Here is a 23053-nt window from a genome sequence, read left to right on the forward strand (position 1 = left end):
GCGAAGCTCCGCCTGTCTTGTATTCCTTTTAGAAAAGCAAGCCAACATCAGCATCTCCATCTCCATCTCCTCCTCCACCTCCTCCACTTCCTCATTTCCCCCTCCTCCTCCTCCACATCCTCCACTTCCTCCACTCCCCTTCCTCCTCCTCCTCCACCTCCTCCACTTCCTCATTTCCCCCTCCTCCTCCTCCACATCCTCCACTTCCTCCACTCCCCTTCCTCCTCATCATACTCTTCCTCTTCTTCTTCCTCCTCCACATCCTCCTCCTCACTGCAAATTGTAGCACCAAGTCTTCCAGAAATGAGTCTGGCTATAAAAAGATTGCCTGTTTTGAAGGCAGCCTTTTGTAAAGCAGCCATCATTTGTGGTTTTCTTCTTTGTCTCAGGCAGCAATGCTTTAAAAACTGCAGTCTAAATTATAAATGCTAGTTTCCTTGTGCTTAGGCAAAAAGTTTGCATCTCAGCATTTCCCCGCTGCCGGGTTGTGAATTTGCTATTAAACTTTTAACACCTCAGTTGTGAACTCTGGAGAAGAAAGGACAACGCTGTTTTTTAAAAAAATCTGTCTTCCATTCATTGCCGCTTCTTGTATTTGTGGAATTGTTCTCCGTTTGTAATTATAGTACAGACTTGCGAGGAGTTGTTGAATTCATTGTTGCTCCACCATGCAACTCCACACCACTTTTCTTTTCATGTCTTCATCCTGCTCACTGCTCTTCTTTTCTCTGCCAGTGCCATCCCCCTTTCGGTATCCAGTAGCTTCAGTCTATACAATGCAGCACTGTCTCTCTTTCTCTTTCTTTCTCTTTCTCTCTCTCTCTCTCTCTCTCTCTCTCTCTCTCTCTCTCTCTCTCTCTCTCTCTCTCTCTCTCTCTCCTCATCCATGTATCATCTGTTTTCTTCTCCTCTCCTCCACTGTCCTTGTTGGCTCCAGTTCCTCCTGTAAAGAGCTAAAGGGCGGCCGCTGCCTGGAAATAGGATTTGTCAGTGGGGGGATTTTACACCAGAGGTCTTGCTGCCTGTTTAACTCCAGAGCTCGGTCTGTCTGGCCACCCAGGCTGCTTTGGAGGTGGATTGGCACTCACAGATTAACATGTGCCACTGACCCCTCCAACCCTTTGCCACATATTATCCCTCCATTTCTATGTTCAATCTACCACTTTCCTCTATGTACAGTATCTCTCTCCTTTACCCAGCTCTCTCCTCTATCAATCCTTCCATTCTTCGTTTTCAATTCTTCATCCTTCTTCACATCCCTCTGTCCATGCCCCCTGACCCCCAACACCTGCTTTGGAGGTTGGTTGGCACTTACAACTTGCAGCTACTGACCCCGTCCCCGAATCTCTCTATATATCTCTCTCCTTTACCCATCTCTCCTCTATCTATTCCGCCATTCTCCGTTTTTGATTATTTTCATTACCCTATACATTCCTCTTTCTCACCTATCCGTGCCACCTACGCTTGAGCCCCTCCCCCCCACATTGCTCTACCATAATTCCACCCCTCCATATTTCTCCTTCATCCCTCCCTCAAACTTCTCCTCTACTCATCCTGCCTTTTTGCTTCTCTGTCCATCCATCCAACCACTTACTGCTCAATGGGCCAGGAGTCATACCCATTGCCACACCTCACCATCATCCATACATCCATTAACCCATTGATGCCTGATGTTGCGTTGCGCAACATTGGCCCTGGCGACTGGAGCGTCATTACACAACATTCAGGCTCATGAGATTTGAGACGACTTTATCAAAAATCTCTTTGTTTGTTTGAGATGAATGAACACAATCTAATGAAAGATGAGGGTCTTAGCTTTTAAATGCCTTCTTATTGCATGTTGCATGTTTTTATGTGCTTCAGAGGCAGAGATATTTAGGTTTTTATAGGCTGAGGTCAGCTTCTCTTAAAAAGGGGTCAGGCATTCAGCACCCTTTTTTGCAGGTGCCTTAGGCGTCAATGGGTTAATACATTCAACTCGGCCATGCATCCATCCATCTCTCTACTATGTACATCTAGGGCCTCTTTCTTTCTTTCTTTCTTTCTTTCTTTCTTTCTTTCTTTCTTTCTTTCTTTCTTTCTTTCTTTCTTTCTTTCTTTCTTTCTTTCTTTCTTTCTTTCAGCAACAGCTTCCTCCATGTTACCATCATCCTCTCATCATTCCAGTCCTCTGTTTTTCTTCTCTTGTCCTCTTGTTTCTTTCATTTCTCTCTCTTCTTTCTGTACCATACATCATTCCTTCTCCTCAACCGTTTCACTCTTCTGATCTCTTTGTCTTTCTGTACCTTCCCTCCTTCACCATCTCTTTCTCTTTCTCTTTCTCTTTCTCTTTCTCTTTCTCTTTCTCTTTCTCTCTCTCTCTCTCTCTCTCTCTCTCTCTCTCTCTCTCTCTCTCTCTGCCATCCCTCGTTCCAGACTGTGCTGATGTCCTGCAGTAGAGTGTGAGGAGTTGAGTGTGCTGTCTGCTGATAAGAAGACTCCTGCTAAACACACACACACACACACACACACACACACACACACACACACACACACACACACACACACACACACACACACACACACACACACACACACACACTGTAAACATTTATGCTCTATACGCACACACAAGCAGGCACGTGCATATACCGTAGCTGCACATGTACAAGCACTCAAATCAATACTCAAAACATCCTCATAGGTCAGTCCAGTCTTGTGTGTGTGTCTGTGTGTCTGTGTGTCTGTGTGTCTGTGTGCGTTTGTGTGTGTGTGCGTGTTGTCTGTTGTTTGTTTGCTGTTTGCCTGTGTGGGCATGCATGTGTGCGTGCAGTGTATGTGCAAGTTTGACCTGATCAGATTTAGTCAGCCGGAGCCAGCAGCAGGGGAGTACGGCACGGCTACACACACACATACACGGACGCACACACACACACACACACACACACACACAAACACCGTTGCTTCTCCACACCTGTGATGGGCTATTTCTCTTCCTGCTTTATCTCATTTCCTCTCTTGAGGGGGCACTGCCCTGGAGCTAATAAAGCCTTTAACCCTCAGAAAGAAAAATATATAGCTATACACGCTGTGAGAGTCTATTTCCCCTGTTTTCTGGCTTTCCTTTGTTTTTTTTTTCTTTGCCGTTTTTGTCTCTCTATTTTCAGCGATGGCCAGCCTGTATTCATTTGTTGCAATCCAGAGCCACATATAGTATATATATAGTACTGGTTTTACCTCTCCAATTCAAACAAGTGATCATTCAACCTAGCAATTACCTGGTTTAATTGAATGGGTAAAACAAGGTTGTTTGGAACATGTTGCACTGGATTACAACTAATGATTCCAGGTTGCCCATGACTGCCCATTTTTCATTCCATTATGCAACCTTGCGTCCTCCACTTGTGCTTGTGGCCTTGCCCTGCCTCCTAGCCCCGCCTCCGTGGAGAAAACAAGTTTTCCAGCTGTCCGCCACAGCCACAACAATTTTTGGGGGACTATTCTAACTTTTGTGAGATATTGAAATATAATGCTGTTGTCAGTGATGTTATCATGACGTGTTACTTCCTGGTATGAGGCCACAAGCACAAGTGAAGGATGCAAGGTCGCATATTGGAATGCACACTCTATGTGAATCCTCCAATCTTTTTTCCCTCTCCTCTTTTTCCCTTCATTTCCCTTTCCCTTACCAACTGTCCATTCAATTCCAATCCATTCCTCCATCCGCAGTCCATGTTTTTTGGGTGATTATTTCTGACCCTGACTTCCCACCCCCTCCCCTTTCCTAGGTTCCCTGCCATCACAGAGGATTCTGGAACATTACGGGCACCCTGAACTCTCTCCCTCCCATCCCCCGCTCCTCCACCTTCACCTCTGCCTTTCTCCCGAGCCTGTGTGCCTACCTGATCCTGCCTACCTGCCCACCTGTGCCTGCCCTCCTGTCTGCTGCTACTGCTGCCACTGGCTGTCTGCACTCCTGCTGCTGCTGCTGCTGCTGCTGAGAAGACGAGGTGAAGGTGTGGCTGGCCTAGCCTCCCTCCAGCCCTCCCCCTCCAGCCCTGCTGCCCTGCTGCCCAGACGGCCTGGGACCAGACACAGCTACAGCCACAGCCATGTCAGTCACGTCCTCACAGCTGGGTAATATAATGCTTTAAAGCAACACTACGTGTTTTTTGTTGTTTTCTTATTGTTTTGTCAATCTTGAAATAATGTCTGCTGCCCCACCACTGCTAGTGGTGCGCTATGTCAGTAGCGTCCTCACCGCTTTATAATGCTTTAAAGCAACACTATGTCCGTTTTTTCTGTTTTCCGCCTCTTTGTCACGCTTAAAAATTGCATTTCTGAAATGGTTTCAGTTGTTAATGGTTTGCATGGACACTTCTGAATTCACTATGCTCTCGCGTTAACAGCCCTAGCTGACGTTATGGATAGGCCTATGAATATGAAGGAGTTCAGGCCTACCAGAACAGTGCTCGTGCACATTTCAATTCCCGCACCAGTTAAGTTCAGAACTAATATGCTTACCTGTGTTCCACCCATGTTCATACCGGGCTCTGAACTTAACCTGCTGTTGTCACGGTTGTGGTCACGGTTCGCAGAGAAAACTAAGTATGTTTCGCTCGCATTACAAACCAATGTTACGGTTCCCAAATGCTCAGACTTGCGGCGTGAACAAGCCAGTTGTTTCAAAATTAGGTGCAACGGCTATCAGCATGGTTCTCTGTCAGCCTGAAAATACTGTACCTTGTGAGAGACGGTTCCTATTCCTATCTGTAGACTGACAGAAGATGACAGCTACTTGGTAGTTCTGAAACAGTCACTTGAGCTTGGTTCGAGTTTAGAAAGAGGAGGTGGGAAGAAGGAATGCAGGGATGAGAGAAAAGAGGGAGTGAGAGTACTGGGTATTGGTATCATTAGGCGGAAATCAATTGAACTACTGCACCCTGATGAATAGCCTATAGGTTTGCTTCTTCATCGAAATGTAGCATTTATTCGTAGGATTTATTTTAGGTGGCTAATGGTTTTAGTGCATTTCATTGAAGTTTTAGTGACATTGTAATGGATGCAAGTGTATACACTGCAACTTGTGCAGCTGTTAACTCTGTGTGTGTGTGTGTGTGTGTGTGTGTGTGTGTGTGTGTGTGTGTGTGTGTGTGTGTGTGTGTGTGTGTGTGTGTGTGTGTGTGTGTGTGTGTGTGTGTGTGTGTGTGTGTGTGTGTCTGTGTCTGTGTCTGTGTCTGTGTCTGTGTGTCTGTGTCTGTGTGTCTGTGTGTGCGTGCGTGCGCGTGTACACTGCATGAAGCCTTAAAAGAAACTGTCCCTAAATAATGTAAGTGATTGAGGAGAAGATGGGGAGTGTGACACTGAAGCACCCTTTGCTTTTTTAGTTACTGGCAGGTTTGGGATGGGTTTGGTCAGGGTGCGTTTAGCAACAGAAATTGGCCGCGGGCAACAGAAAAGATGCCAGTCTGCCCTCTCTCTCTGGTCTTTAGGTGTGTTTGTGAGGAGATTGCCAGTTTATCAACCATAAATGCAGCAAAGGAAAGGCACAGGGTTTAATCTGAAGCTCTGAAGAGGTGATCAAAGCATTTCGTCCTTTCTTCCCTCCTTTGCCCTTTTCATCCAAAGTCTCAATGCTTCCAGAAAAAGGAGGAAGAGGAAAAAGCAAAAAGACAAAACAACAGTTGGAAAAAAATTGTTAACCTCACCTCAGGGCAACACATCACTGATGTGTCAAATTTTCCAATAGCTCAAAACTATAGCTTTGAAAAGAACATTTCGCACTTCCTGCACTTGCACACTCACTTCTATTTTGTAACTATGGCAATGGAGATCTGTGTGTTAAAGGCTCCATGAGATGCCATTTTAGTGTAAAAATGGAAGACGGAGGTCAATGGGATTAGCCTAACTCTTACTTCCATGGCTCTGGCTATTATGCCTCATGTCATGTGCTCCATGTCATGCTTCATATCAAGTGCTGATTAAGCACATGCGAATGCCACATTATGGCCTCTGCCCATCCATTAATTCACTAATACCTCCCAAATGATGTAATGAATCTATTTTGCTAATATACGTACACCAGCGACTGTATGAATAACCTACCTGGTGTCCTAGCACACATTGCATTGAGGAAGATGACAATAGATGCTTGTCTGATGCTTGAGGGTGAATGATGAAAACTCCTTTACCCATCAAGATTGAATGTTGTTAATTGGTTGTTTTCCTGTGAGTTACTTTATTAGCTAACTCGTCTAGCGAGCCATAAACTGCTTTGTGAGTAATTACCCTGATCTCATGCTAACGAACATGCTAATTAGCCTACCTATTATTTACATGCAAACTACATTTACATACAAATTAAATTCTTCTGGAATTGAATAATTGAGTTGTTCCTTGGCTAGATGTGCAAGAGTTGAGCAAGCCTGCCTCACTGGAATGTATAATGAAATTAGGTGGCCAGTAATGCACTTAGAATCTGTGCCTCACATAGGTAATGTAGACTGCATGCTGGAATTAGCATATGTTTCCCATTAGAGGGACTATTGAATGCAGTGTTTGATGGGAAGGTTTTTCATGAGATGAGCCATTGTGAAACACATTGTGAACTGATGAAATGTGTCATTCTTAGAGTTTGCCGCAACCACTTGACAATAAGCAATACTGAGTTGAAATCATGAGTGCTGTTGTTCTCCAGAGATAATGCTCCTCATTTTAAATCTCGTTGTTTCAGTACAAATGAATTGCTACGATCTGTCTCTAGAAGATGATTGGCTTTTATCAGCAGTGGGCACCATCATAAATGTCATAAAATGTCCTTCTCTATACTAATACAGTAATAAATCATCATCTATAGTGCAAATGTCAGCTTGTGGGTATATTAGCCAGCAGGAGAAGCATAAATCCAGGTCTGGCTGGAGCCAGTAAGGATATTAAAGTGTGCTCAGGCCATATTCACCCAGAGAGCGGCCTCGGATCCAGTATTGATGGAGACTCTCTGTCCTGTGGCTGTGATTGTGTGGGTGTGTGCGTATGTGCGACTGTGCGTGTGTGCATGCGTGCGTGCGGCGTGCATACCATGCGTGCATATGTGCCTGCAGCATGTGTATGTGTGTGCCAGAAATAGCCTAGCATTGGAGACAAAAGAGAAAAAAACTTTTGTTGTGCAAAAACCCCTTGAATAAGCAGATATTTTGGCCAGAAAATTAAAAACGGATTCCTGTTTATTGCAGATGAATGAAAATGTTGCTTTGCTCATAGCATATTCTTTCTGCAGCAAAGGGAGAGGGGGAAGTGGGAAGAGCAGTAGGCTTTGCTGGCTTCCAGTTTGGGTTTTTTGTGGTTTATTTGTGATGAAACGAGACTGCAGAGAACAACCCCCCGCTGTGTATGAAGCACCCTGGACGATAGTGTGTGTGTGTGTGTGTGTGTGTGTGTGTGTGTGTGTGTGTGTGTGTGTGTGTGTGTGTGTGTGTGTGTGTGTGTGTGTGTGTGTGTGTGTGTGTGTGTGTGTGTGTGTGTGTGTGTGTGTGTGTGTGTGTGTGTGTGTGTGTGTGCAAGAGAGAGACCCCCTGATGTGTCTGTAGCACCCTGGCTGATTGCTTTGCTCTACACCGCTAGCAACACGAAACACGACCACTGAACACACACACACACACACACACACACACACACACACACACACACACACACACACACACACACACACACACACACACACACACACACACACACACACACACACACACACACACACACACACACACACACTCGTCCAGGGTGCTTCATACACAGCGGGGGGTTCACACACACACACACAGCAGGCCGTTGGCCCCCACACAAAAAGCTAAAGTGAGGGAGTGACTCCAGAGATCTGAGAGAGTGTGTGTGTGTGTGTGTGTTTGTGTGGGTGTGTGGGTGTACCTCCCACACTCATCTTCACAGGGCTCTCCTAATGGTAACTTGTTTTTCCTTCCTCTTCCTCCTCTCCCCTCCTCTCCTCTTCTCTCTCTCTCTTCCCCTCTTCCTCTCCCTCATCCTCCTCTTCCTCTCTGTGTCTCTGCCACCCACATAAGGCCTCTGGCTTTACAGGATTTTAACGAAACAGAAGCCAAGTCATACGTGATCTAACACCAATATGCAGCATAGGGTTGTGATTCAGCGTTTTCTTCTGTGTGTGTGTTTCTGTGTGTGCGGTTATGTGTGTGAGCGCATTGCATTTGAAGAAACTGATTTGTGTGTGTGTGATTTTATGAGAATTTGTGTGTGTGTCTGTATTTCACTGAGAGAGAAAGAAATGAAAGAGACTGTGGGTTTGAGAGACAGAGGAGGAAAGCAACAGAGGAGATGAGGGGGGAGAGGCAGAGAGAAAGAAAGAGAAAGAGAGAAGAAAAGCAGAGAAAGAAGAAGAGAATAACAAACAGACGGGAAGAAAAGTAGAGGCAGAGAAAGGAGAGATGAGCAAAAGTTGGCATGAGAGAAAGAAAGAATGAAGAAGGCAGAGAAAGAAGAGGAAGAAAAAGAACACCAACGACACAGACACACGCTAGAATAAGAAGGAAAGAGATATTGCCTTTGTGTCTTGAAGCTCCAGAGAGTAGCAGCCAGTTGGCACTGCAGGCCACTAATATCCATCCAGCTCGGCCTGATCACAGCTGAGAGTTCTGCCTCCTGCTCCGAGTGTAAGATAAAGACTGTGTGTGTGTGTGTGCGTGTGCGTGTGCGTGTGTGTGTGTGTGTGTGTGTGTGTGTGTGTGTTGTCAGGGATAATATTATAACAGGGGGAGTGAACAAACGGCACTTTGGAGAATCAGAAAGCCCCCTTGAGCCCCAGATAAGCGCTGAGGATTTGCTAGTGGGGCAGCGGGCATCAACGATCGTGTCTGGAGGAGCCCAGGATTGGATGGGATGCCCGGAGTGTTGTCCGGACCCAGTGCTGGCAACAGGGGTGCCACGAGTTGGACTGGCGCCCTGTGTGTTTGTGCGAATGAGAAAATGTGTGTGTGCATGCATGTGTGTGTGTGTCTGTCTGTAAGACTACTGGCGATTTGCTTGTTGGCCATCTGTAAGTTTTTGCCCTGAAGCCAGCAGCTGCAATCAAATCTGTCTTCATGAGGTGAAATCTGCTTTTTTTGATACCCTATCTCTTGCCCCAAAGCCATATTGTTTTATTTGTGCTGCAGGCAAGGCTTTGAACCGGTTCAAGGAACGAAAACGAAAACCAGGAACTTTTTGTTTTTTACAGGGAACAGAAACGAAACCAGAAACGTTATTATTTTTTGTGTACTAGAACGGAAACACTTATTTAAAAATAATGGTAACCGGTTAATACCGGTTAATACCGTTCCTCAAAAAAAAAGTACTTTTTTTCCTGCGCACGTTACCATGACGGCTGAGGTTCACGTCCTGTGTGACATCAGATATTCTCTGACTGAATGGAGAGAGAGCTGTGGATTACAAAGTCTCCACTACACATCTTAAATAAGAGAAACCACTGGCATACAAAAGGGCAGAGTTTCCATTGCATCATTGTAAGATATTGCAGAGAAGCACGTGTAAAGCGCACCAAGAATGTTCAACGTTATTGGGCATCCATGGCCGCTTCAAATATGCACAAACTCACAATGTCCATCATAGCGCTCCCCGTGACCCAAGTCAGCATGGAGCGTGCATTTTCATCATTGAGGTTTATTCTCTGCTTAGGTCGTCCCTGAATGACAAAAGCTGTGGATTACAAAGTCTCCACTACACATCTTAAATAAGAGAAACCACTGGCATACAAAAGGGCAGAGTTTCCATTGCATCATTGTAAGATATTGCAGAGAAGCATGTGTAAAGCGCACCGAGAATGTTCAACGTTATTGGGCATCCATGGCCGCTTCAAATATGCACAAACTCACAATGTCCATCATAGCGCTCCCCGTGACCCAAGTCAGCATGGAGCGTGCATTTTCATCATTGAGGTTTATTCTCCACTTAGGTCGTCCCTGAATGACAAAAGCTGTGGATTACAAAGTCTCCACTACACATCTTAAATAAGAGAAACCACTGGCATACAAAAGGGCAGAGTTTCCATTGCATCATTGTAAGATATTGCAGAGAAGCACGTGTAAAGCGCACCGAGAATGTTCAACGTTATTGGGCATCCAAATATGTCAAATATGCACAAACTCACAATGTCCATCATAGCGCTCCCCGTGACCCAAGTCAGCATGGAGCGTGCATTTTCATCATTGAGGTTTATTCTCTGCTTAGGTCGTCCCTGAATGACAAAAGCTGTGGATTACAAAGTCTCCACTACACATCTTAAATAAGAGAAACCACTGGCATACAAAAGGGCAGAGTTTCCATTGCATCATTGTAAGATATTGCAGAGAAGCATGTGTAAAGCGCACCGAGAATGTTCAACGTTATTGGGCATCCATGGCCGCTTCAAATATGCACAAACTCACAATGTCCATCATAGCGCTCCCCGTGACCCAAGTCAGCATGGAGCGTGCATTTTCATCATTGAGGTTTATTCTCCGCTTAGGTCGTCCCTGAATGACAAAATTCTGGAGGATATTCTTTTCATCCGCTTGAATAAAAAGTTTGAAAGTAGGCTGACTCATTTGCACTTCCGTCTTTCTTGGTTAATTAACGTCAGTTAGGCCTATGGGGAGTAATCAGCTGACAGGAACAAAATTAACCGTTCCGGGAACAATATTTTTTTGTTCTAACCGGTTCGGGAACGTCAATTTATTGGTGGAACTCATAACCGGAAACGTTATAATTCCGTTTCTGTACGGAACGGAACGTTTGGAAAAAAATTGTGGTTCAAATCCCTGGCTGCAGGGCTGTCTGCTGTTGGCCGGTTAGTTGCATCACTCCAAACAAACAACAGTGTTTGGTCTCGATCTTTACTTGTCTATCCATATCTTCTCCATTCTTTCAAGTATAACCCGCGTGTGCACTCACACACACACACACACACACACACACACACACACACACACACACACACACACACACACACACACACACACACACACACACACACACACACACACACACACACACACACACAAAGTTTCTTTTTTGCTATGTTATTTTTATGTTTTTTTCATTGGTTTGCAAGGGAGTGGTTTGTTTTGTTAAAGGCTAAAGGGTGGAATATGGCCAACAGCATAACAGAGAGTAATCCATCACCCACATGGATGCAGCCATTGGGGAAGTTGGACAGCTGGGCATTTCTCACATTTTCAGCAAAATCAGGTGACCGCCATACTCATTTAGGGGAAAACACAGAGGAATCATCATTGAAATGCATAGGTTGCATGTCTTATGTTAATGATGATTGAACATTGTTATTTTAAACTGTGTGTTGTAGCAACTTTTGAATGTAAATATATGTTGTCGGGGCGTGGTATGAAGTAAATTGTATGCTAAATGGACTTGATTGGCATTGAAAAATGCTACTACGAAATCACAGCATGTGCTATTTATGTCCCTGTTGGCCATACTCTAGGCCTACATGAAAATGTGAAATGCAACCTATGCCAATAACATGCATACTGGTTTGTCAGTTTTGACATTTCATGTGGTGGCAGTGAGTAATATGACAAATGACCTCATGATGTTTGGTTCTGTTTCCAAGCTGTTTACTGACATTACGCTAAATTAAGGGCTTTTCTCCCATAGATGTCAGTCTAAATATTTCCCCTATGTAGTTAGGCTTGAATGAAAGGTTCATGGCTCAGCCATTTGTGACTGTGTATGCTGTTATGATTGCACAATAATGCAATATTTTTTAACCTGTTGGAACGTTTAGCTGAAAAGCACTACTTGTGAAAAAAGAGTCAATTATCATCCCTGAAAAAGATAGGGGTCTTGACAATAGCAACCTCAATAACTGAGGTGAGAGCCTTTTTAGATGAATTTTGAAAACCCATTCAAGTACCATTAAAAACAGAATTAACAGGCAATCATGACAGTATTACCAGTCACAGACCCATGGGTATTATTTTGTACTCACAGTTGCTGTGTGGTGTGTTTTCCTTCATAGACACATCCATGCATAATGGCATGCAACATAAAGCCTTCATGCTTATTTTGTATGATTATTTTCAGACTATCCAACACATCTGCTTTGATTTGTTTTGGTAATTACAATGCACTCTCTCTGTCTCTCTCTCTGTCTCTCTCTCTGTCTCTCTCTCTGTCTCTCTGTCCCCCTCTCTCTCTCTCTCTCTCTCTCTCTCTCTCTCTCTCTCTCTCTCTCTCTCTCTCTCTCTCTCTCTCTCTCTCTCTCTCTCTCTCTCTCTCTCTCTCTCTCTCTCTGTCTCTCTCTCTCTCTCTCTCCTCCTGTGCGAGGTAACCAGGCAACCCAGCCTGTGTGCTTAGAGAGAGAGAGAGGGGGGGGGGGGGGGTTGGGGAGAGAGTCTGAGGATGTGCTTTTTACCTGGACTACATTATTGAACTGGCTACGCTGTGTTGTTCACTTTGGCTGTATGCTGTATGCTGAATGTGTTTATAGAATATTTGTGGTGCCAAATTTCACCTCTATGTTTGTCAGGGTCCTGCCATTTTGTTTTAGCATGTCATTGCTGCTGCTGCTCCTGCTGCTGCTGAGATTCAGTCACAGAGAGCAGTCACAGATATGAAGAGCAGAGAGAGAGACCGACAGACAGACAGACAGACAGACAGACAGATTTGGTTGAAAGTAGTGAGTGAGTGAGTGAGTGAGTGAGTGAGTGAGTGTGAGAGAGAGAGAGAGAGAGAGAGAGAGAGACAGAGTGAGAGAGAGAGAGAGAGAGAGAGAGAGAGAGAGAGAGAGAGAGAGAGAGAGAGAGAGAGAGAGAGAGAGAGAGAGAGAGAGAGAATGATTCGGATGGAGATCAGACGTGTGTAACACCTGGTGGGGAGGAGTTCTAAAGGGCTACCTCATACAGTATGCCACGACACAGGGGATTCAGCTGTATACTGTATGTGAGTACTGGGTCTTGGTTGGAGGGGCTGGGCCACCAAGAGTCAATTATGTATGTGGGCACTGACTCTTGGTTGGAGAGGCAGGGTGATGGAGAGGCCCACTCTGGATGTCATGAAGTGGAATACAGTATGCATATGCATTTACATATGGAGGCTATATAGGCTATGGGCTGAGTAGCAGCAGTGGCAGCAACGACAGCAGCAGTATAGTAGCTGTAGTGTTCCCCTGCGGTGCCTTCTCTTCATATAGATCTGTGAGTGCTCTCTGTGACTGTATCTCAGCAGCAGCAGCAGCAGCAGCAGCAGCAACAAACTAAAACAAAAGGGCAGGGCTCTGACAAATATAAAGGTGCAATTTGGAAACAAACACATGCAGCACACAGTCAAGGTGAACAATACAGCATATCCGGATCAATAATGTAGTCACAAAGCACATCATCTCTCTCTCTCCTCTCCTCCAGGCAATACATATCTCTCTCTCCCTCCATTTTCTCTTTGGCTCTCTTTACAGTTCTCTTTTCTCTTCTCTCTCTCTCTCTCTCTCTCTCTCTCTCTCTCTCTCTCTCTCTCTCTCTCTCTCTCTCTCTCTCTCTCTCTCACTTTCGCTGTCTCACTCTCTCTTTCTCTTATGTATGTATGTAATATGGGTGATGGATTGGGGCGCTATTTTGTTTACATGTCTTCTGTCAAAGTACAAGCCATGATTTTAAAGACATGTATGACTATTTCTGTGCATACAAGGTAAATTGCCTACAGAGCATGTATTTCTGAGACAAAGCCGGTGTGTGTGTGTCTGTGTGTGCATGCATGCCTGTGCGTGCGCGCGCGTGTGTGTGTGAATTTTAATGTGTGTGGAAAAAGCCACGGTGCGTGCACGGGTGTGAAATTAAATCCACATCAGTAGGCAGTCATTCAGATAAGCCTAACAGGACATGACTTTCAGGAGGGTAGAGACAGATGCTCAGTGCATCTCTCTCATCTCTTTTTTCTCTCTCTCTTTCTCTCTCTCTCTCTCTCTCTCTCTCTCTCTCTCTCTCTCTCTCTCTCTCTCTCTCTACCTTTTCCCGTTGCCTCACTGGCTCTGTCAATATTGATTTTTGGAGAAAAACATTAAAATTGATATTTGAACACAATAACACACATAGACAGAACGACACAAGTGTACACACACACACACACACACACACACACACACACACACCTTGGCAGATTGCCTCCATTTACTCATGTTGCGAAAGCTCGGGATGTAATCTTTAGCTGTGGTAGTCATCGTAATTTGATCTTGTCAGGCTAAGCGAAAATACAGACACCCTGAACTGCCTTTTAATTATAATAATGCAGCGATATGCTGGACGGAATCAGGAATGGAATCTCTTATCCCAGGGTTCCGTTCCGTGTAGAAAACCTCATTTTCACGCCTTTCCTAAATGACGACTTCACCTAATTTCCCCCTGCTTAGCATTCCAAAGACGCCTCAGCCGCTGCTAGCGATGGTCAAACACGATACCCATTAGCATGGCAAATCTCATAACAGGGGAAAAGGATCTGACCTTGACTGGACGTAATCTGTATAATTTCCTCTTCCACAGCTGTCTAGATCCAGAGGAGGGAGGAGGTGGAGGAGGTGGATGAGGAGGAGGTGAGGGTGGTGGCTGTGGTAGGACAAATTAGAAGACCAAGAACAAAAGATAAAGAGTAAAACTGGCTAGCTTCCATGAATTAAATTCAACAATTATAGAGTCGAATTTAATACGAATTAAATTTTGAATTAGCACTGTGCAGTTTACTGTGCAGTTCTCTTGATCCATAGGAGGAGCCGATGTGATAGTGGCTACGATGAAAAATATATCTGAAAATAAATAAATAAACAAATGAAGAACCCCCTGACTCAAGGAGTAATTACGGTTTATGTCTGGATGGTAAAGTGGCGACTTAAAGATGCAAAAGGAGCTCGTAAAATCTTGAGCCTGTGCTATGAAAGTGTGAATATAACTATTACGATGCCTTGTTTTTTATTAGTCCTTCCTATGGGCCTTTTTGCTTTTCAATAAACCCACTTGACAGGCATTTTTCTATCAGGCCGAAAACAGATCTTGCATAACCGTGTGTGTGTGTGTGTGTGTGTGTGTGTGTGTGTGTGTGTGTGTGTGTGTGTGTGTGTGTGTGTGTGTGTGTGTACTACACCAATGTCTGTGTGTGTGCACGTGCGGGTGCATGTGCGTGTATGTGTGTGTGTTTTTTTGTGTGTGTGTGTGTGTGTGTGTGTGAGGAAGAGACAAGGTTGCTGGCAGGGAACGATTAATACTGTAAATACCTCACAGCACCAGACCTTCAACATTCAAGACTCAATCAGCTGGGGTCCGGGTGTGTTGTGTTCTTATTCCCAAGTTTTATCTCTCCCCCCGCCTCCCTCTCGCTCTCTCTCTCTCTCTCTCTGTCTGTCTCTCTCTCTCTCTCTCTCTCTCTCTCTCTCTCTCTCTGCTATAAAACTGCCTAGCTGGATGTGAATGGTGAGTTCGTCAGCAGTAGAGTTTGATGCTGCCTGGCAGCTATATGTCTTATCATTTTGAAGGTTTGGGAATGAGAGTGGCGGAGTGTGCGAATTTGATAATGTGTATCTGTTTGTGTGCTACATGAATCCTTGTGTGCCTTGCTCACCATCTTCTGTCATTGTGTGTGTGTGTGTGTGTGTGTGTGTGTGTGTGTGTGTGTGTGTGTGTGTGTGTGTGTGTGTGTGTGTGTGTGTGTGTGTGTGTGTGTGTGTGTGTGTGTGTGTGTGTGTGTGTGGAGCACTGCCGTTCATGATCGGCAAGGTTGGCTTCCACCCCAGACTGTGGTGAGAGGGTGCCACCTATGCCTTCAAAACCCAGCCCAACACAGCCCAGCTGTCATTCCTGTTCTCTGCCAGGCTAACATGCTCTGCTCTGGTGCGAGCATGGAGACACTCCTCTGAGCTTTCTCCTGCCACTGCTTGGGGCCTCAGAGACCTCAAAACCAATTATCCCTAATTTCATTACTAAACACAGTACATTTTGCAGTTAATTGATGTCAAGTCAACAATTAGAGCTGGCTGGCACCTTCTGTTGCTCACTGTTAGGTAATGTGATGTTTGGTTATTAGACAAGTTGGTCCAAGAAAGGTCCTACTACACAGGGTATTTCCAAGCCAGTGCGAATGAGTGCCTCTGTAGGTAGAGTTCTAACCAGTCTGAAGACTGATTCATTGATGATGTATTTTCATTGGTGCCTGATTTCTCAGGCAGCAGAACAGCTGAGCTTTGGTAGGCTGTTAGCGGTATGGGGCAGGGCCAGCTACTGTACAGCAACAACCCTGATTTGCAGTCACTTTCCATCCACGGCACTGAGAGGCAATGGTCCTGGCTCACGAGAGAGAGAGAGGCCCTAAAGCATATTTATCCTTTTCAAAGAACTGTGGATATTCATTGAATCTAAAAACATAATTACAGTTTTCACCGCAGGCCTGTAGGGATTTGGTAAGCGTCCATAAATCTGTGAGTTCCGTGGGAAGAGAGGATAAATCACATTGGAGTCACAGTGCACAGCGGAAGAGGAGGAGGAATAAGGGGGGGGGGAGAGAGAGAGAGAGAGAGAGAGAGAGAGAGAGAGAGAGAGAGAGAGAGAGAGAGAGAGAGAGAGAGAAGCGAAATGTAAAGAGAGCCAAAGAGAAAATGGAGAAAGAGTGGAGGAGGGCTAGAGAAAAAGGAAAACAGATATGGAGAATGAGAGGAGTGTAGAGAGAAAGAGATGGAGATGTAGAAGAGGGAGAGAGAGGTATGGATAGGAAGTGGAGGGGTAGAGACTGAGAACTAGGGCTGGGAATCGATTCGATTCCGATTCAGAAGGACACGATCCAATCCGATTCAATTCGATATTGATTTTTCTGAAATGGCACTAAATCAATTTGGACATTCCAATGAAAGCACAATGGAAACAAAACTGTTGCATTTTAAATCCAACTGTCAAATGTTTTTTCACAACGTTATCCAAAACCGTCAAAGGGATCTAGGCCTACATGACAGATTCTGTTGGGTGTGAAATAGGCCTATGCAAACTAGCCATCTTCTGTTGCCAATGAACGTAGCTGTGAAGGCCCAACCAGCTTTTGTTCCCTCTTATAAATTTATAAATAAAAACAGGCTGCCATTTAAAACAGCTAATCCAACCAGACAATTCCCTTTCTCCTGTCTTCCTCCTCCTCCTCCTTTGTGTGTGTTATATTGTCTATCTCCCATATTTCCTCCTGCCCCTTTCTATAATTGATATCTGCCCCTCTTGTAAACAAAGCCAGACATTTAAACCAGATAATCCAACCAGACACATTTCACCACCACTCCCCACTGCCTCCTTTTATTTCTTCTCTATGTGTGATTTTTCTGTATTGCTGGATTGTTACTTCAACCTTCCCCTTTATGTCTAGAATTCTAAAACCAGCTATAAAAACCTAAATTTCTCAGCCTTCTCAGCTCACACAAACATGAAATAGCACGGTAGCCTACATTAATGTGGAAGAGAGTTACAAGATGTGCTAGAGAAAATGGCGCCTATAATCATCGGCAAAAGATCGATCCACAAAGTTGTGAATCGATATCACACTTTTCAAACATCAATCGATATTGGATCGCGATCCGATCTTTTGAACCCAGCCCTACTGAGAATCACAGTTTCCAGAGTGGAGTTGCCTTACTCGGGTCTCATAGCATTAGTGGCCCTGGTCTCCGCCACAAAGAGCAGCTCCCGCATGGCTCAGGCACTGAAGGCAGATGGATGGATGGAAGACCTCGTAAATGTGTCGAGGGGGTGGAGAAGCACGCTCAAAGGCTGCTCGCTCACCTTGAGTCGGCACAGTGCCAGGGTAGGGGTAGCGGTGGGGGTGCAGGGGAGGGGGACTGCGGTGGAGGGATTGGAGTGTGGGGAAGTAGGGTGACGGAGGATGCGGTGTGGGGATTGAGTCGTGAACACTGCTGGCAGTGGGCGTAGCAAATGACGGGTCTCATGTAAATTCTTCTTTCCGAGTGATATTAGGGAAATAGGCAGCTCGCATGGATCCGTCACAGCCCCTGTGTCAGGCTGTGTGAGCGTGTGACAGTGTCGGTAGAGAGTGAGACTGGAGCTGAAGGCTGAAGGTGGAACTTGGCACTGGAGAGAGGAAGGGAAGGGAAGAGGGGATTTACAGCCTGGGGAGTGAGGGATACAGTCACGCTTGTGAATAGCCGTGCGTAAATGAAATTGGACCAGTATGCTCCCTTGGGTGTTCATGGGGAGACCAGGAGAAAGTGTGGGGTCCTTCAATCACTGTTGCACCACTGTTGGATATGCCAGCCCTGCCCTGAGAGAGAACTGACAGACTGTATTTGTAATGTGAAGGGGGGAGAGAAATGAAAGAAACAAATGAAAAGAATGAGAATAATTTGGCCTCAAGGAATCATTCAACCAGACTTTAGAGATTAGTAAGGTTTTTACCTTGCTGGTGTTATTTCCTCTATAGCAGATGTGTGTTTGTGTGAGATGGCGTTTGTTATGCCTGAAGGGAAATGCCAGTGTTTGATAGCAGTGTTTTGTCACAAGACTCCAATGGGGCTGCACACACATTACAGTATGTACCTCGACACAGCAAGGGAATAATTCCAACTCCAGGAGGGGATGTTTTAGTTTCTTTAGAGAACACGCCAACTAGTTACCCTTTGGGGCTTTTAGTCATGTTTTATCTCAAACAAGAACAAATCATATGCAGAAAAAGCTGTGGGTGGGCGGAGTGTGTCAAATATATAGATGTGCTGAGATTAGCGAAAAGCATTACAGAGTTGATTTTAGTGATCTTGGAAAGGCGAGAGCACAGTTCAAAGAGAAGCATAGCTCAAAGAGCACATGTCTAATGACACAGATATTAATAAAACCTTGTAATTAACACTCTCATGTAATATTCATCTTCTCACATCTTCCATGCTGCTTCTCTACTTCTCATAAGTCGTCGTCATATCACTAGTGTTGATGCGAACAGAGATGTTCAACATTTCATGTTGTCAGTTGACAGTTCTCTGAACAGGAAGTAAGGTCATATCGTTTCTGACATAGTGTTTGATGCCTACTTCACACACCTTTGTGATCAAGATCTCTGTGATACTCAGATAAGACATAAAACAGTTTTGATGAAAGACACCCAGTAGATGATGACAGATCGGATTACTTAAATGAAATCACATAAAACGTAAAAGAACAGTTTTACAGCTGTGTTTGTACAACAGGAAACTATCCAACACATTTTCCCTTGAAATAACATTGGAAAAAGTGAGAACAAAGAGATGTAACTTGGGAACATGAAACACGGAAGAAAGAACTGAAATGGCACTAAATCAATTTGGACATTCCAATGAAAGCACAATGGAAACAAAACTGTTGCATTTTAAATCCAACTGTCAAATGTTTTTTTCACAACGTTATCCAAAACCGTCAAAGGGATCTACATGACAGATTCTGTTGGGTGTGAAATATGCAAACTAGCCATCTTCTGTTGCCAATGAACGTAGCTGTGAAGGCCCAACCAGCTTTTGTTCCCTCTTATAAATTTATAAATAAAAACAGGCTGCCATTTAAAACAGCTAATCCAACCAGACAATTCCCTTTCTCCTGTCTTCCTCCTCCTCCTCCTTTGTGTGTGTTATATTGTCTATCTCCCATATTTCCTCCTGCCCCTTTCTATAATTGATATCTGCCCCTCTTGTAAACAAAGCCAGACATTTAAACCAGATAATCCAGCCAGACACATTTCACCATCACTCCCCACTGCCTCCTTTTATTTCTTCTCTATGTGTGTTCTCCTTCTCTCTCTGTCTCTGTCTCTGTCTCTGTCTCTCTCTCTCTCTCTCTCTCTCTCGCTCTCTCTCTCTCTCTCTCTCTCTCTCTCTCTCTCCCTCTCTCTCTCTCTCTCTCTCTCTCTCTCTCTCTCTCTCTCTCTCTCTCTCGCTCTCTGTTGTTGAACTACACTTCTATAATTGATATCAGTCCACGAGACCCCATTGGCTGGCTTTGAGCTTATCTAAACCAATCACCAGCTTAAAGCGAAGAACATCAGCTGAGTAACATTCTCTGGTGTGTAAGAGAGATATTGAATAATCTTTATCTAATATTTTATTTTAAGCTGTAGGCAATACACAAGACCTTGTTGAGGACCACTTGTGAGTGCATTTTGCTCTGTCAAGACTTGCACACAGCGGCTAGTGGATATCATTGATGACTAATGGCTGGTGTTGTGCTTGGATGACCGTGAGAATCCATCTCACTGAAACCTCTTTTGAAGTGCGTAACCGTCCACCAGACGCCTTAACAAAGTCTGGTTAGATTTGAATATGACCATACAGTACAGGCAGCACCAAAAGGACTGCAGTATGCCACCCATTGAGGTTTTGTTTTACTAATAGCACAGCAATGAGAAAAGCAGTCCCTGAGGCAAATACCCAGCTGTGAGAAATGCTGAAGTGCTAATAGGACCAGAAAGGAAAGAGGAAAATGGAAAGTACATGGAAAATCTCAGGGAGACAGGCGATATCTTTAGCATCCTCTCTAATGAACGCTGCTGGCCTTGTGTCATTTCTGCTGTTACTCTATACAGTGTGTGTGTGTGTGTGTGCGTGCGTGCGTGCGTGCATGCGTGCGTGCGTGCGTGCCTGCCTGCCTGCCTACCTTTCTTCAGCAACGGAAGTAATAGCATAAATGAATACATTATTTTATAAACCAATAAACTTTGTTTTTCTTCTTCTTCATTCGGTTAATTATGTTACTATGTTACAGTATTATTATTATTACATGTTACACTATATTGTCACTTTCATCAGTTTTTTAATTAGCAAGGGCAGACCATGCTTCAGCAACAAATGTAGTAACTTAAATGAAATTAACTTTACAAACCAGCTTAATTCATCTTGGTGACATTTTCACAGACGCAGTAAGTCTACCCACAGTAGGCTACTCTCCTCCATCCTCCTCATCTCGTCATACTTAGACATGGGCCATTGTAAGCAGAAATGGCGCAACTACACATGCAGCTATTGCAGCATCAGTAGAGCTGGCCTTTTTTTAGCCTCTCTTGTTTTTGTTTCCCCTCTGAGCCGGCTGTGATTTAACACACTGTCAGTGCCAGGCGGGTAGGAATAAAAAAAGACGGGTTGGATGGGCGGTTTACGACATAGGAGTGTGGGGGGGTTGTAAGAGTCCCTGCTTCACATCTGGAGAGTCAGTGCCAGGCCCAGGAATAAAACATGAAGGAGGGGTTTACGCTACAGGAGGGTGTATTGTACTAGAGTTGTGGACGTGCCAGCTTCGCATCTCAGAGGGGGTTAGTGCTGTGGCACAGAAATAAATAACTGTAGTGTGTAGTAGAGTGATGCCCGTGGTAATGATGCCAGGCAGTGTAGCTTGACCAAAACAGTGCCAGGCCGAGAAATAAAAGACAGGGTAGGGGTTTACTGCATAGGGTGGTGGTGAGTGTGGAATGCCCGCATCACTTGTCCGATAGGTTGGGTGGGGTGGGGGGGCATAAATAATGGACACTGTGGAATTGTAAAGTGATGCCCGCGGTAACGATGCCAGGCAGCGCGACTTGACCAAGCCGGTGGCCATTATCTCTATGAGAGGGTGGTGAGGTGCCTGGAGCAGGAGAATACAGTTATAGATTGAATCAACCCTGCTTTGCAAAACCGAAGAGACAGAGAGAGAGAGAGAGAGAGAGAGAGAGAGAGAGAGAGAGAGAGAGAGAGAGAGAGAGAGAGAGAGAGACAGAGAGAGAGAGAGAGAGAGAGAGAGAGAGAGAGAGAGAGAATGTGTGTCTGTGTCTGTGTCTGTGTCTGTGTCTGTGTCTGTGTCTGTGTGTCTGTCCAAGCCAGAAATGAGCTGTGCATGCTGCCAGTTCAGACTTCTTACAGCACAAGAAATTGAAAGGCCATACTGCTATAGAAATGCTGCCTGCCACCCTCCGTCTGGCTATTGAATAATCTACCCCAACACACACACACACACACACACACACACACACACACACACACGCACGCACGCACGCACGCACGCACGCACGCACGCACGCACGCACGCGCGCACACACACACACACACACACACACACACACACACACACACACACACACACACACACACACACACACACACACACACAGCAGGCTACACACCAACATGCGCACACACACACAGCCCCATGCAATTCTCATGTCGTGTCATTAGTCCCCCTTCTGCACACATGTGTTGAGGGAACAAGAGATCTGCCGTTGATCCTGGAGGAACAGAGAACCTCAGAGGGTCTCAGGAGAACAAAGTTGATGCAGTGGTGTGTGTGTGTGTGTGTGTGTGTGTGTGTGTGTGTGTGTGTGTGTGTGTGTGTGTGTGTGTGTGTGTGTGTGTGTGTGTGTGTGTGTGTGTGTGTGTGTGTGTGTGTGTGTGTGTGTGTGTGTGCACATGTTCTCATTGTATGTCTATTTCTGTATTTTCTCTCTCCTTGCACTATCTCTCTCTCTCTCACACACACACACACGCACGCACGCACGCACACACGCCTGCACGCACGCACGCACACACACACAGGCATAAACAAATGTTCATTTGTTGTATTGCCTCCCCTTACAATGTGTTGACTCTTGTTAAGCTTTGATTGGTTTGCTCATCGTGTTACACCACCTCCCGTGGGCTTCTTGGAACTGGAGACATTGTGTGAGTGTGCACGTGTCCACGAGAGAGAGAGAGAGAGAGAGAGAGAGAGAGAGAGAGAGAGAGAGAGAGAGAGAGAGAGAGAGAGAGATAGTATTCAATAGTATTGTATATACAGTTAGGGCCAGAAATATTTGAACAGCAACACAATTATCATCCTTTTACACCCTATACCCCACCAAAATGGATTTGAAATGAAACAAACAAGCTGTGCATTAACTGTAGAGTCTTAGCGTTAATGTGAAGGTGTTAACATCCATATCGCATTAACAGGAATGAAATAGCAACGTTTTTTGTCTGTGTTGCCCACTTTTCAAGGGATCAAAAGTAATTGGACAGTAGGCTTCTCAACTATTCTCCAGTCAGATGTGTGTTATTCCC

At 44.9% G+C, this 23053-nt stretch overlaps 1 protein-coding gene across 1 annotated transcript in view; it reads left to right on the forward strand.

The window, feature by feature from the left end:
* The first annotated feature begins 4070 nt into the window (after nt 1-4070).
* drp2 (dystrophin related protein 2) overlaps nt 4071-23053 on the forward strand; it is a 172006-nt gene continuing 153023 nt past the window's right edge. The window contains exon 1 of the mRNA XM_063190737.1: nt 4071-4116. Coding sequence (XP_063046807.1) covers nt 4092-4116 — 25 coding nt within the window. The 5' untranslated portion in view covers nt 4071-4091. The remainder of the gene's footprint in view (nt 4117-23053) is intronic.

The sequence above is a fragment of the Engraulis encrasicolus genome, chromosome 23 (assembly GCF_034702125.1).
Source record: "Engraulis encrasicolus isolate BLACKSEA-1 chromosome 23, IST_EnEncr_1.0, whole genome shotgun sequence".
NCBI classification, from domain to species: Eukaryota; Metazoa; Chordata; class Actinopteri; order Clupeiformes; family Engraulidae; genus Engraulis; species Engraulis encrasicolus.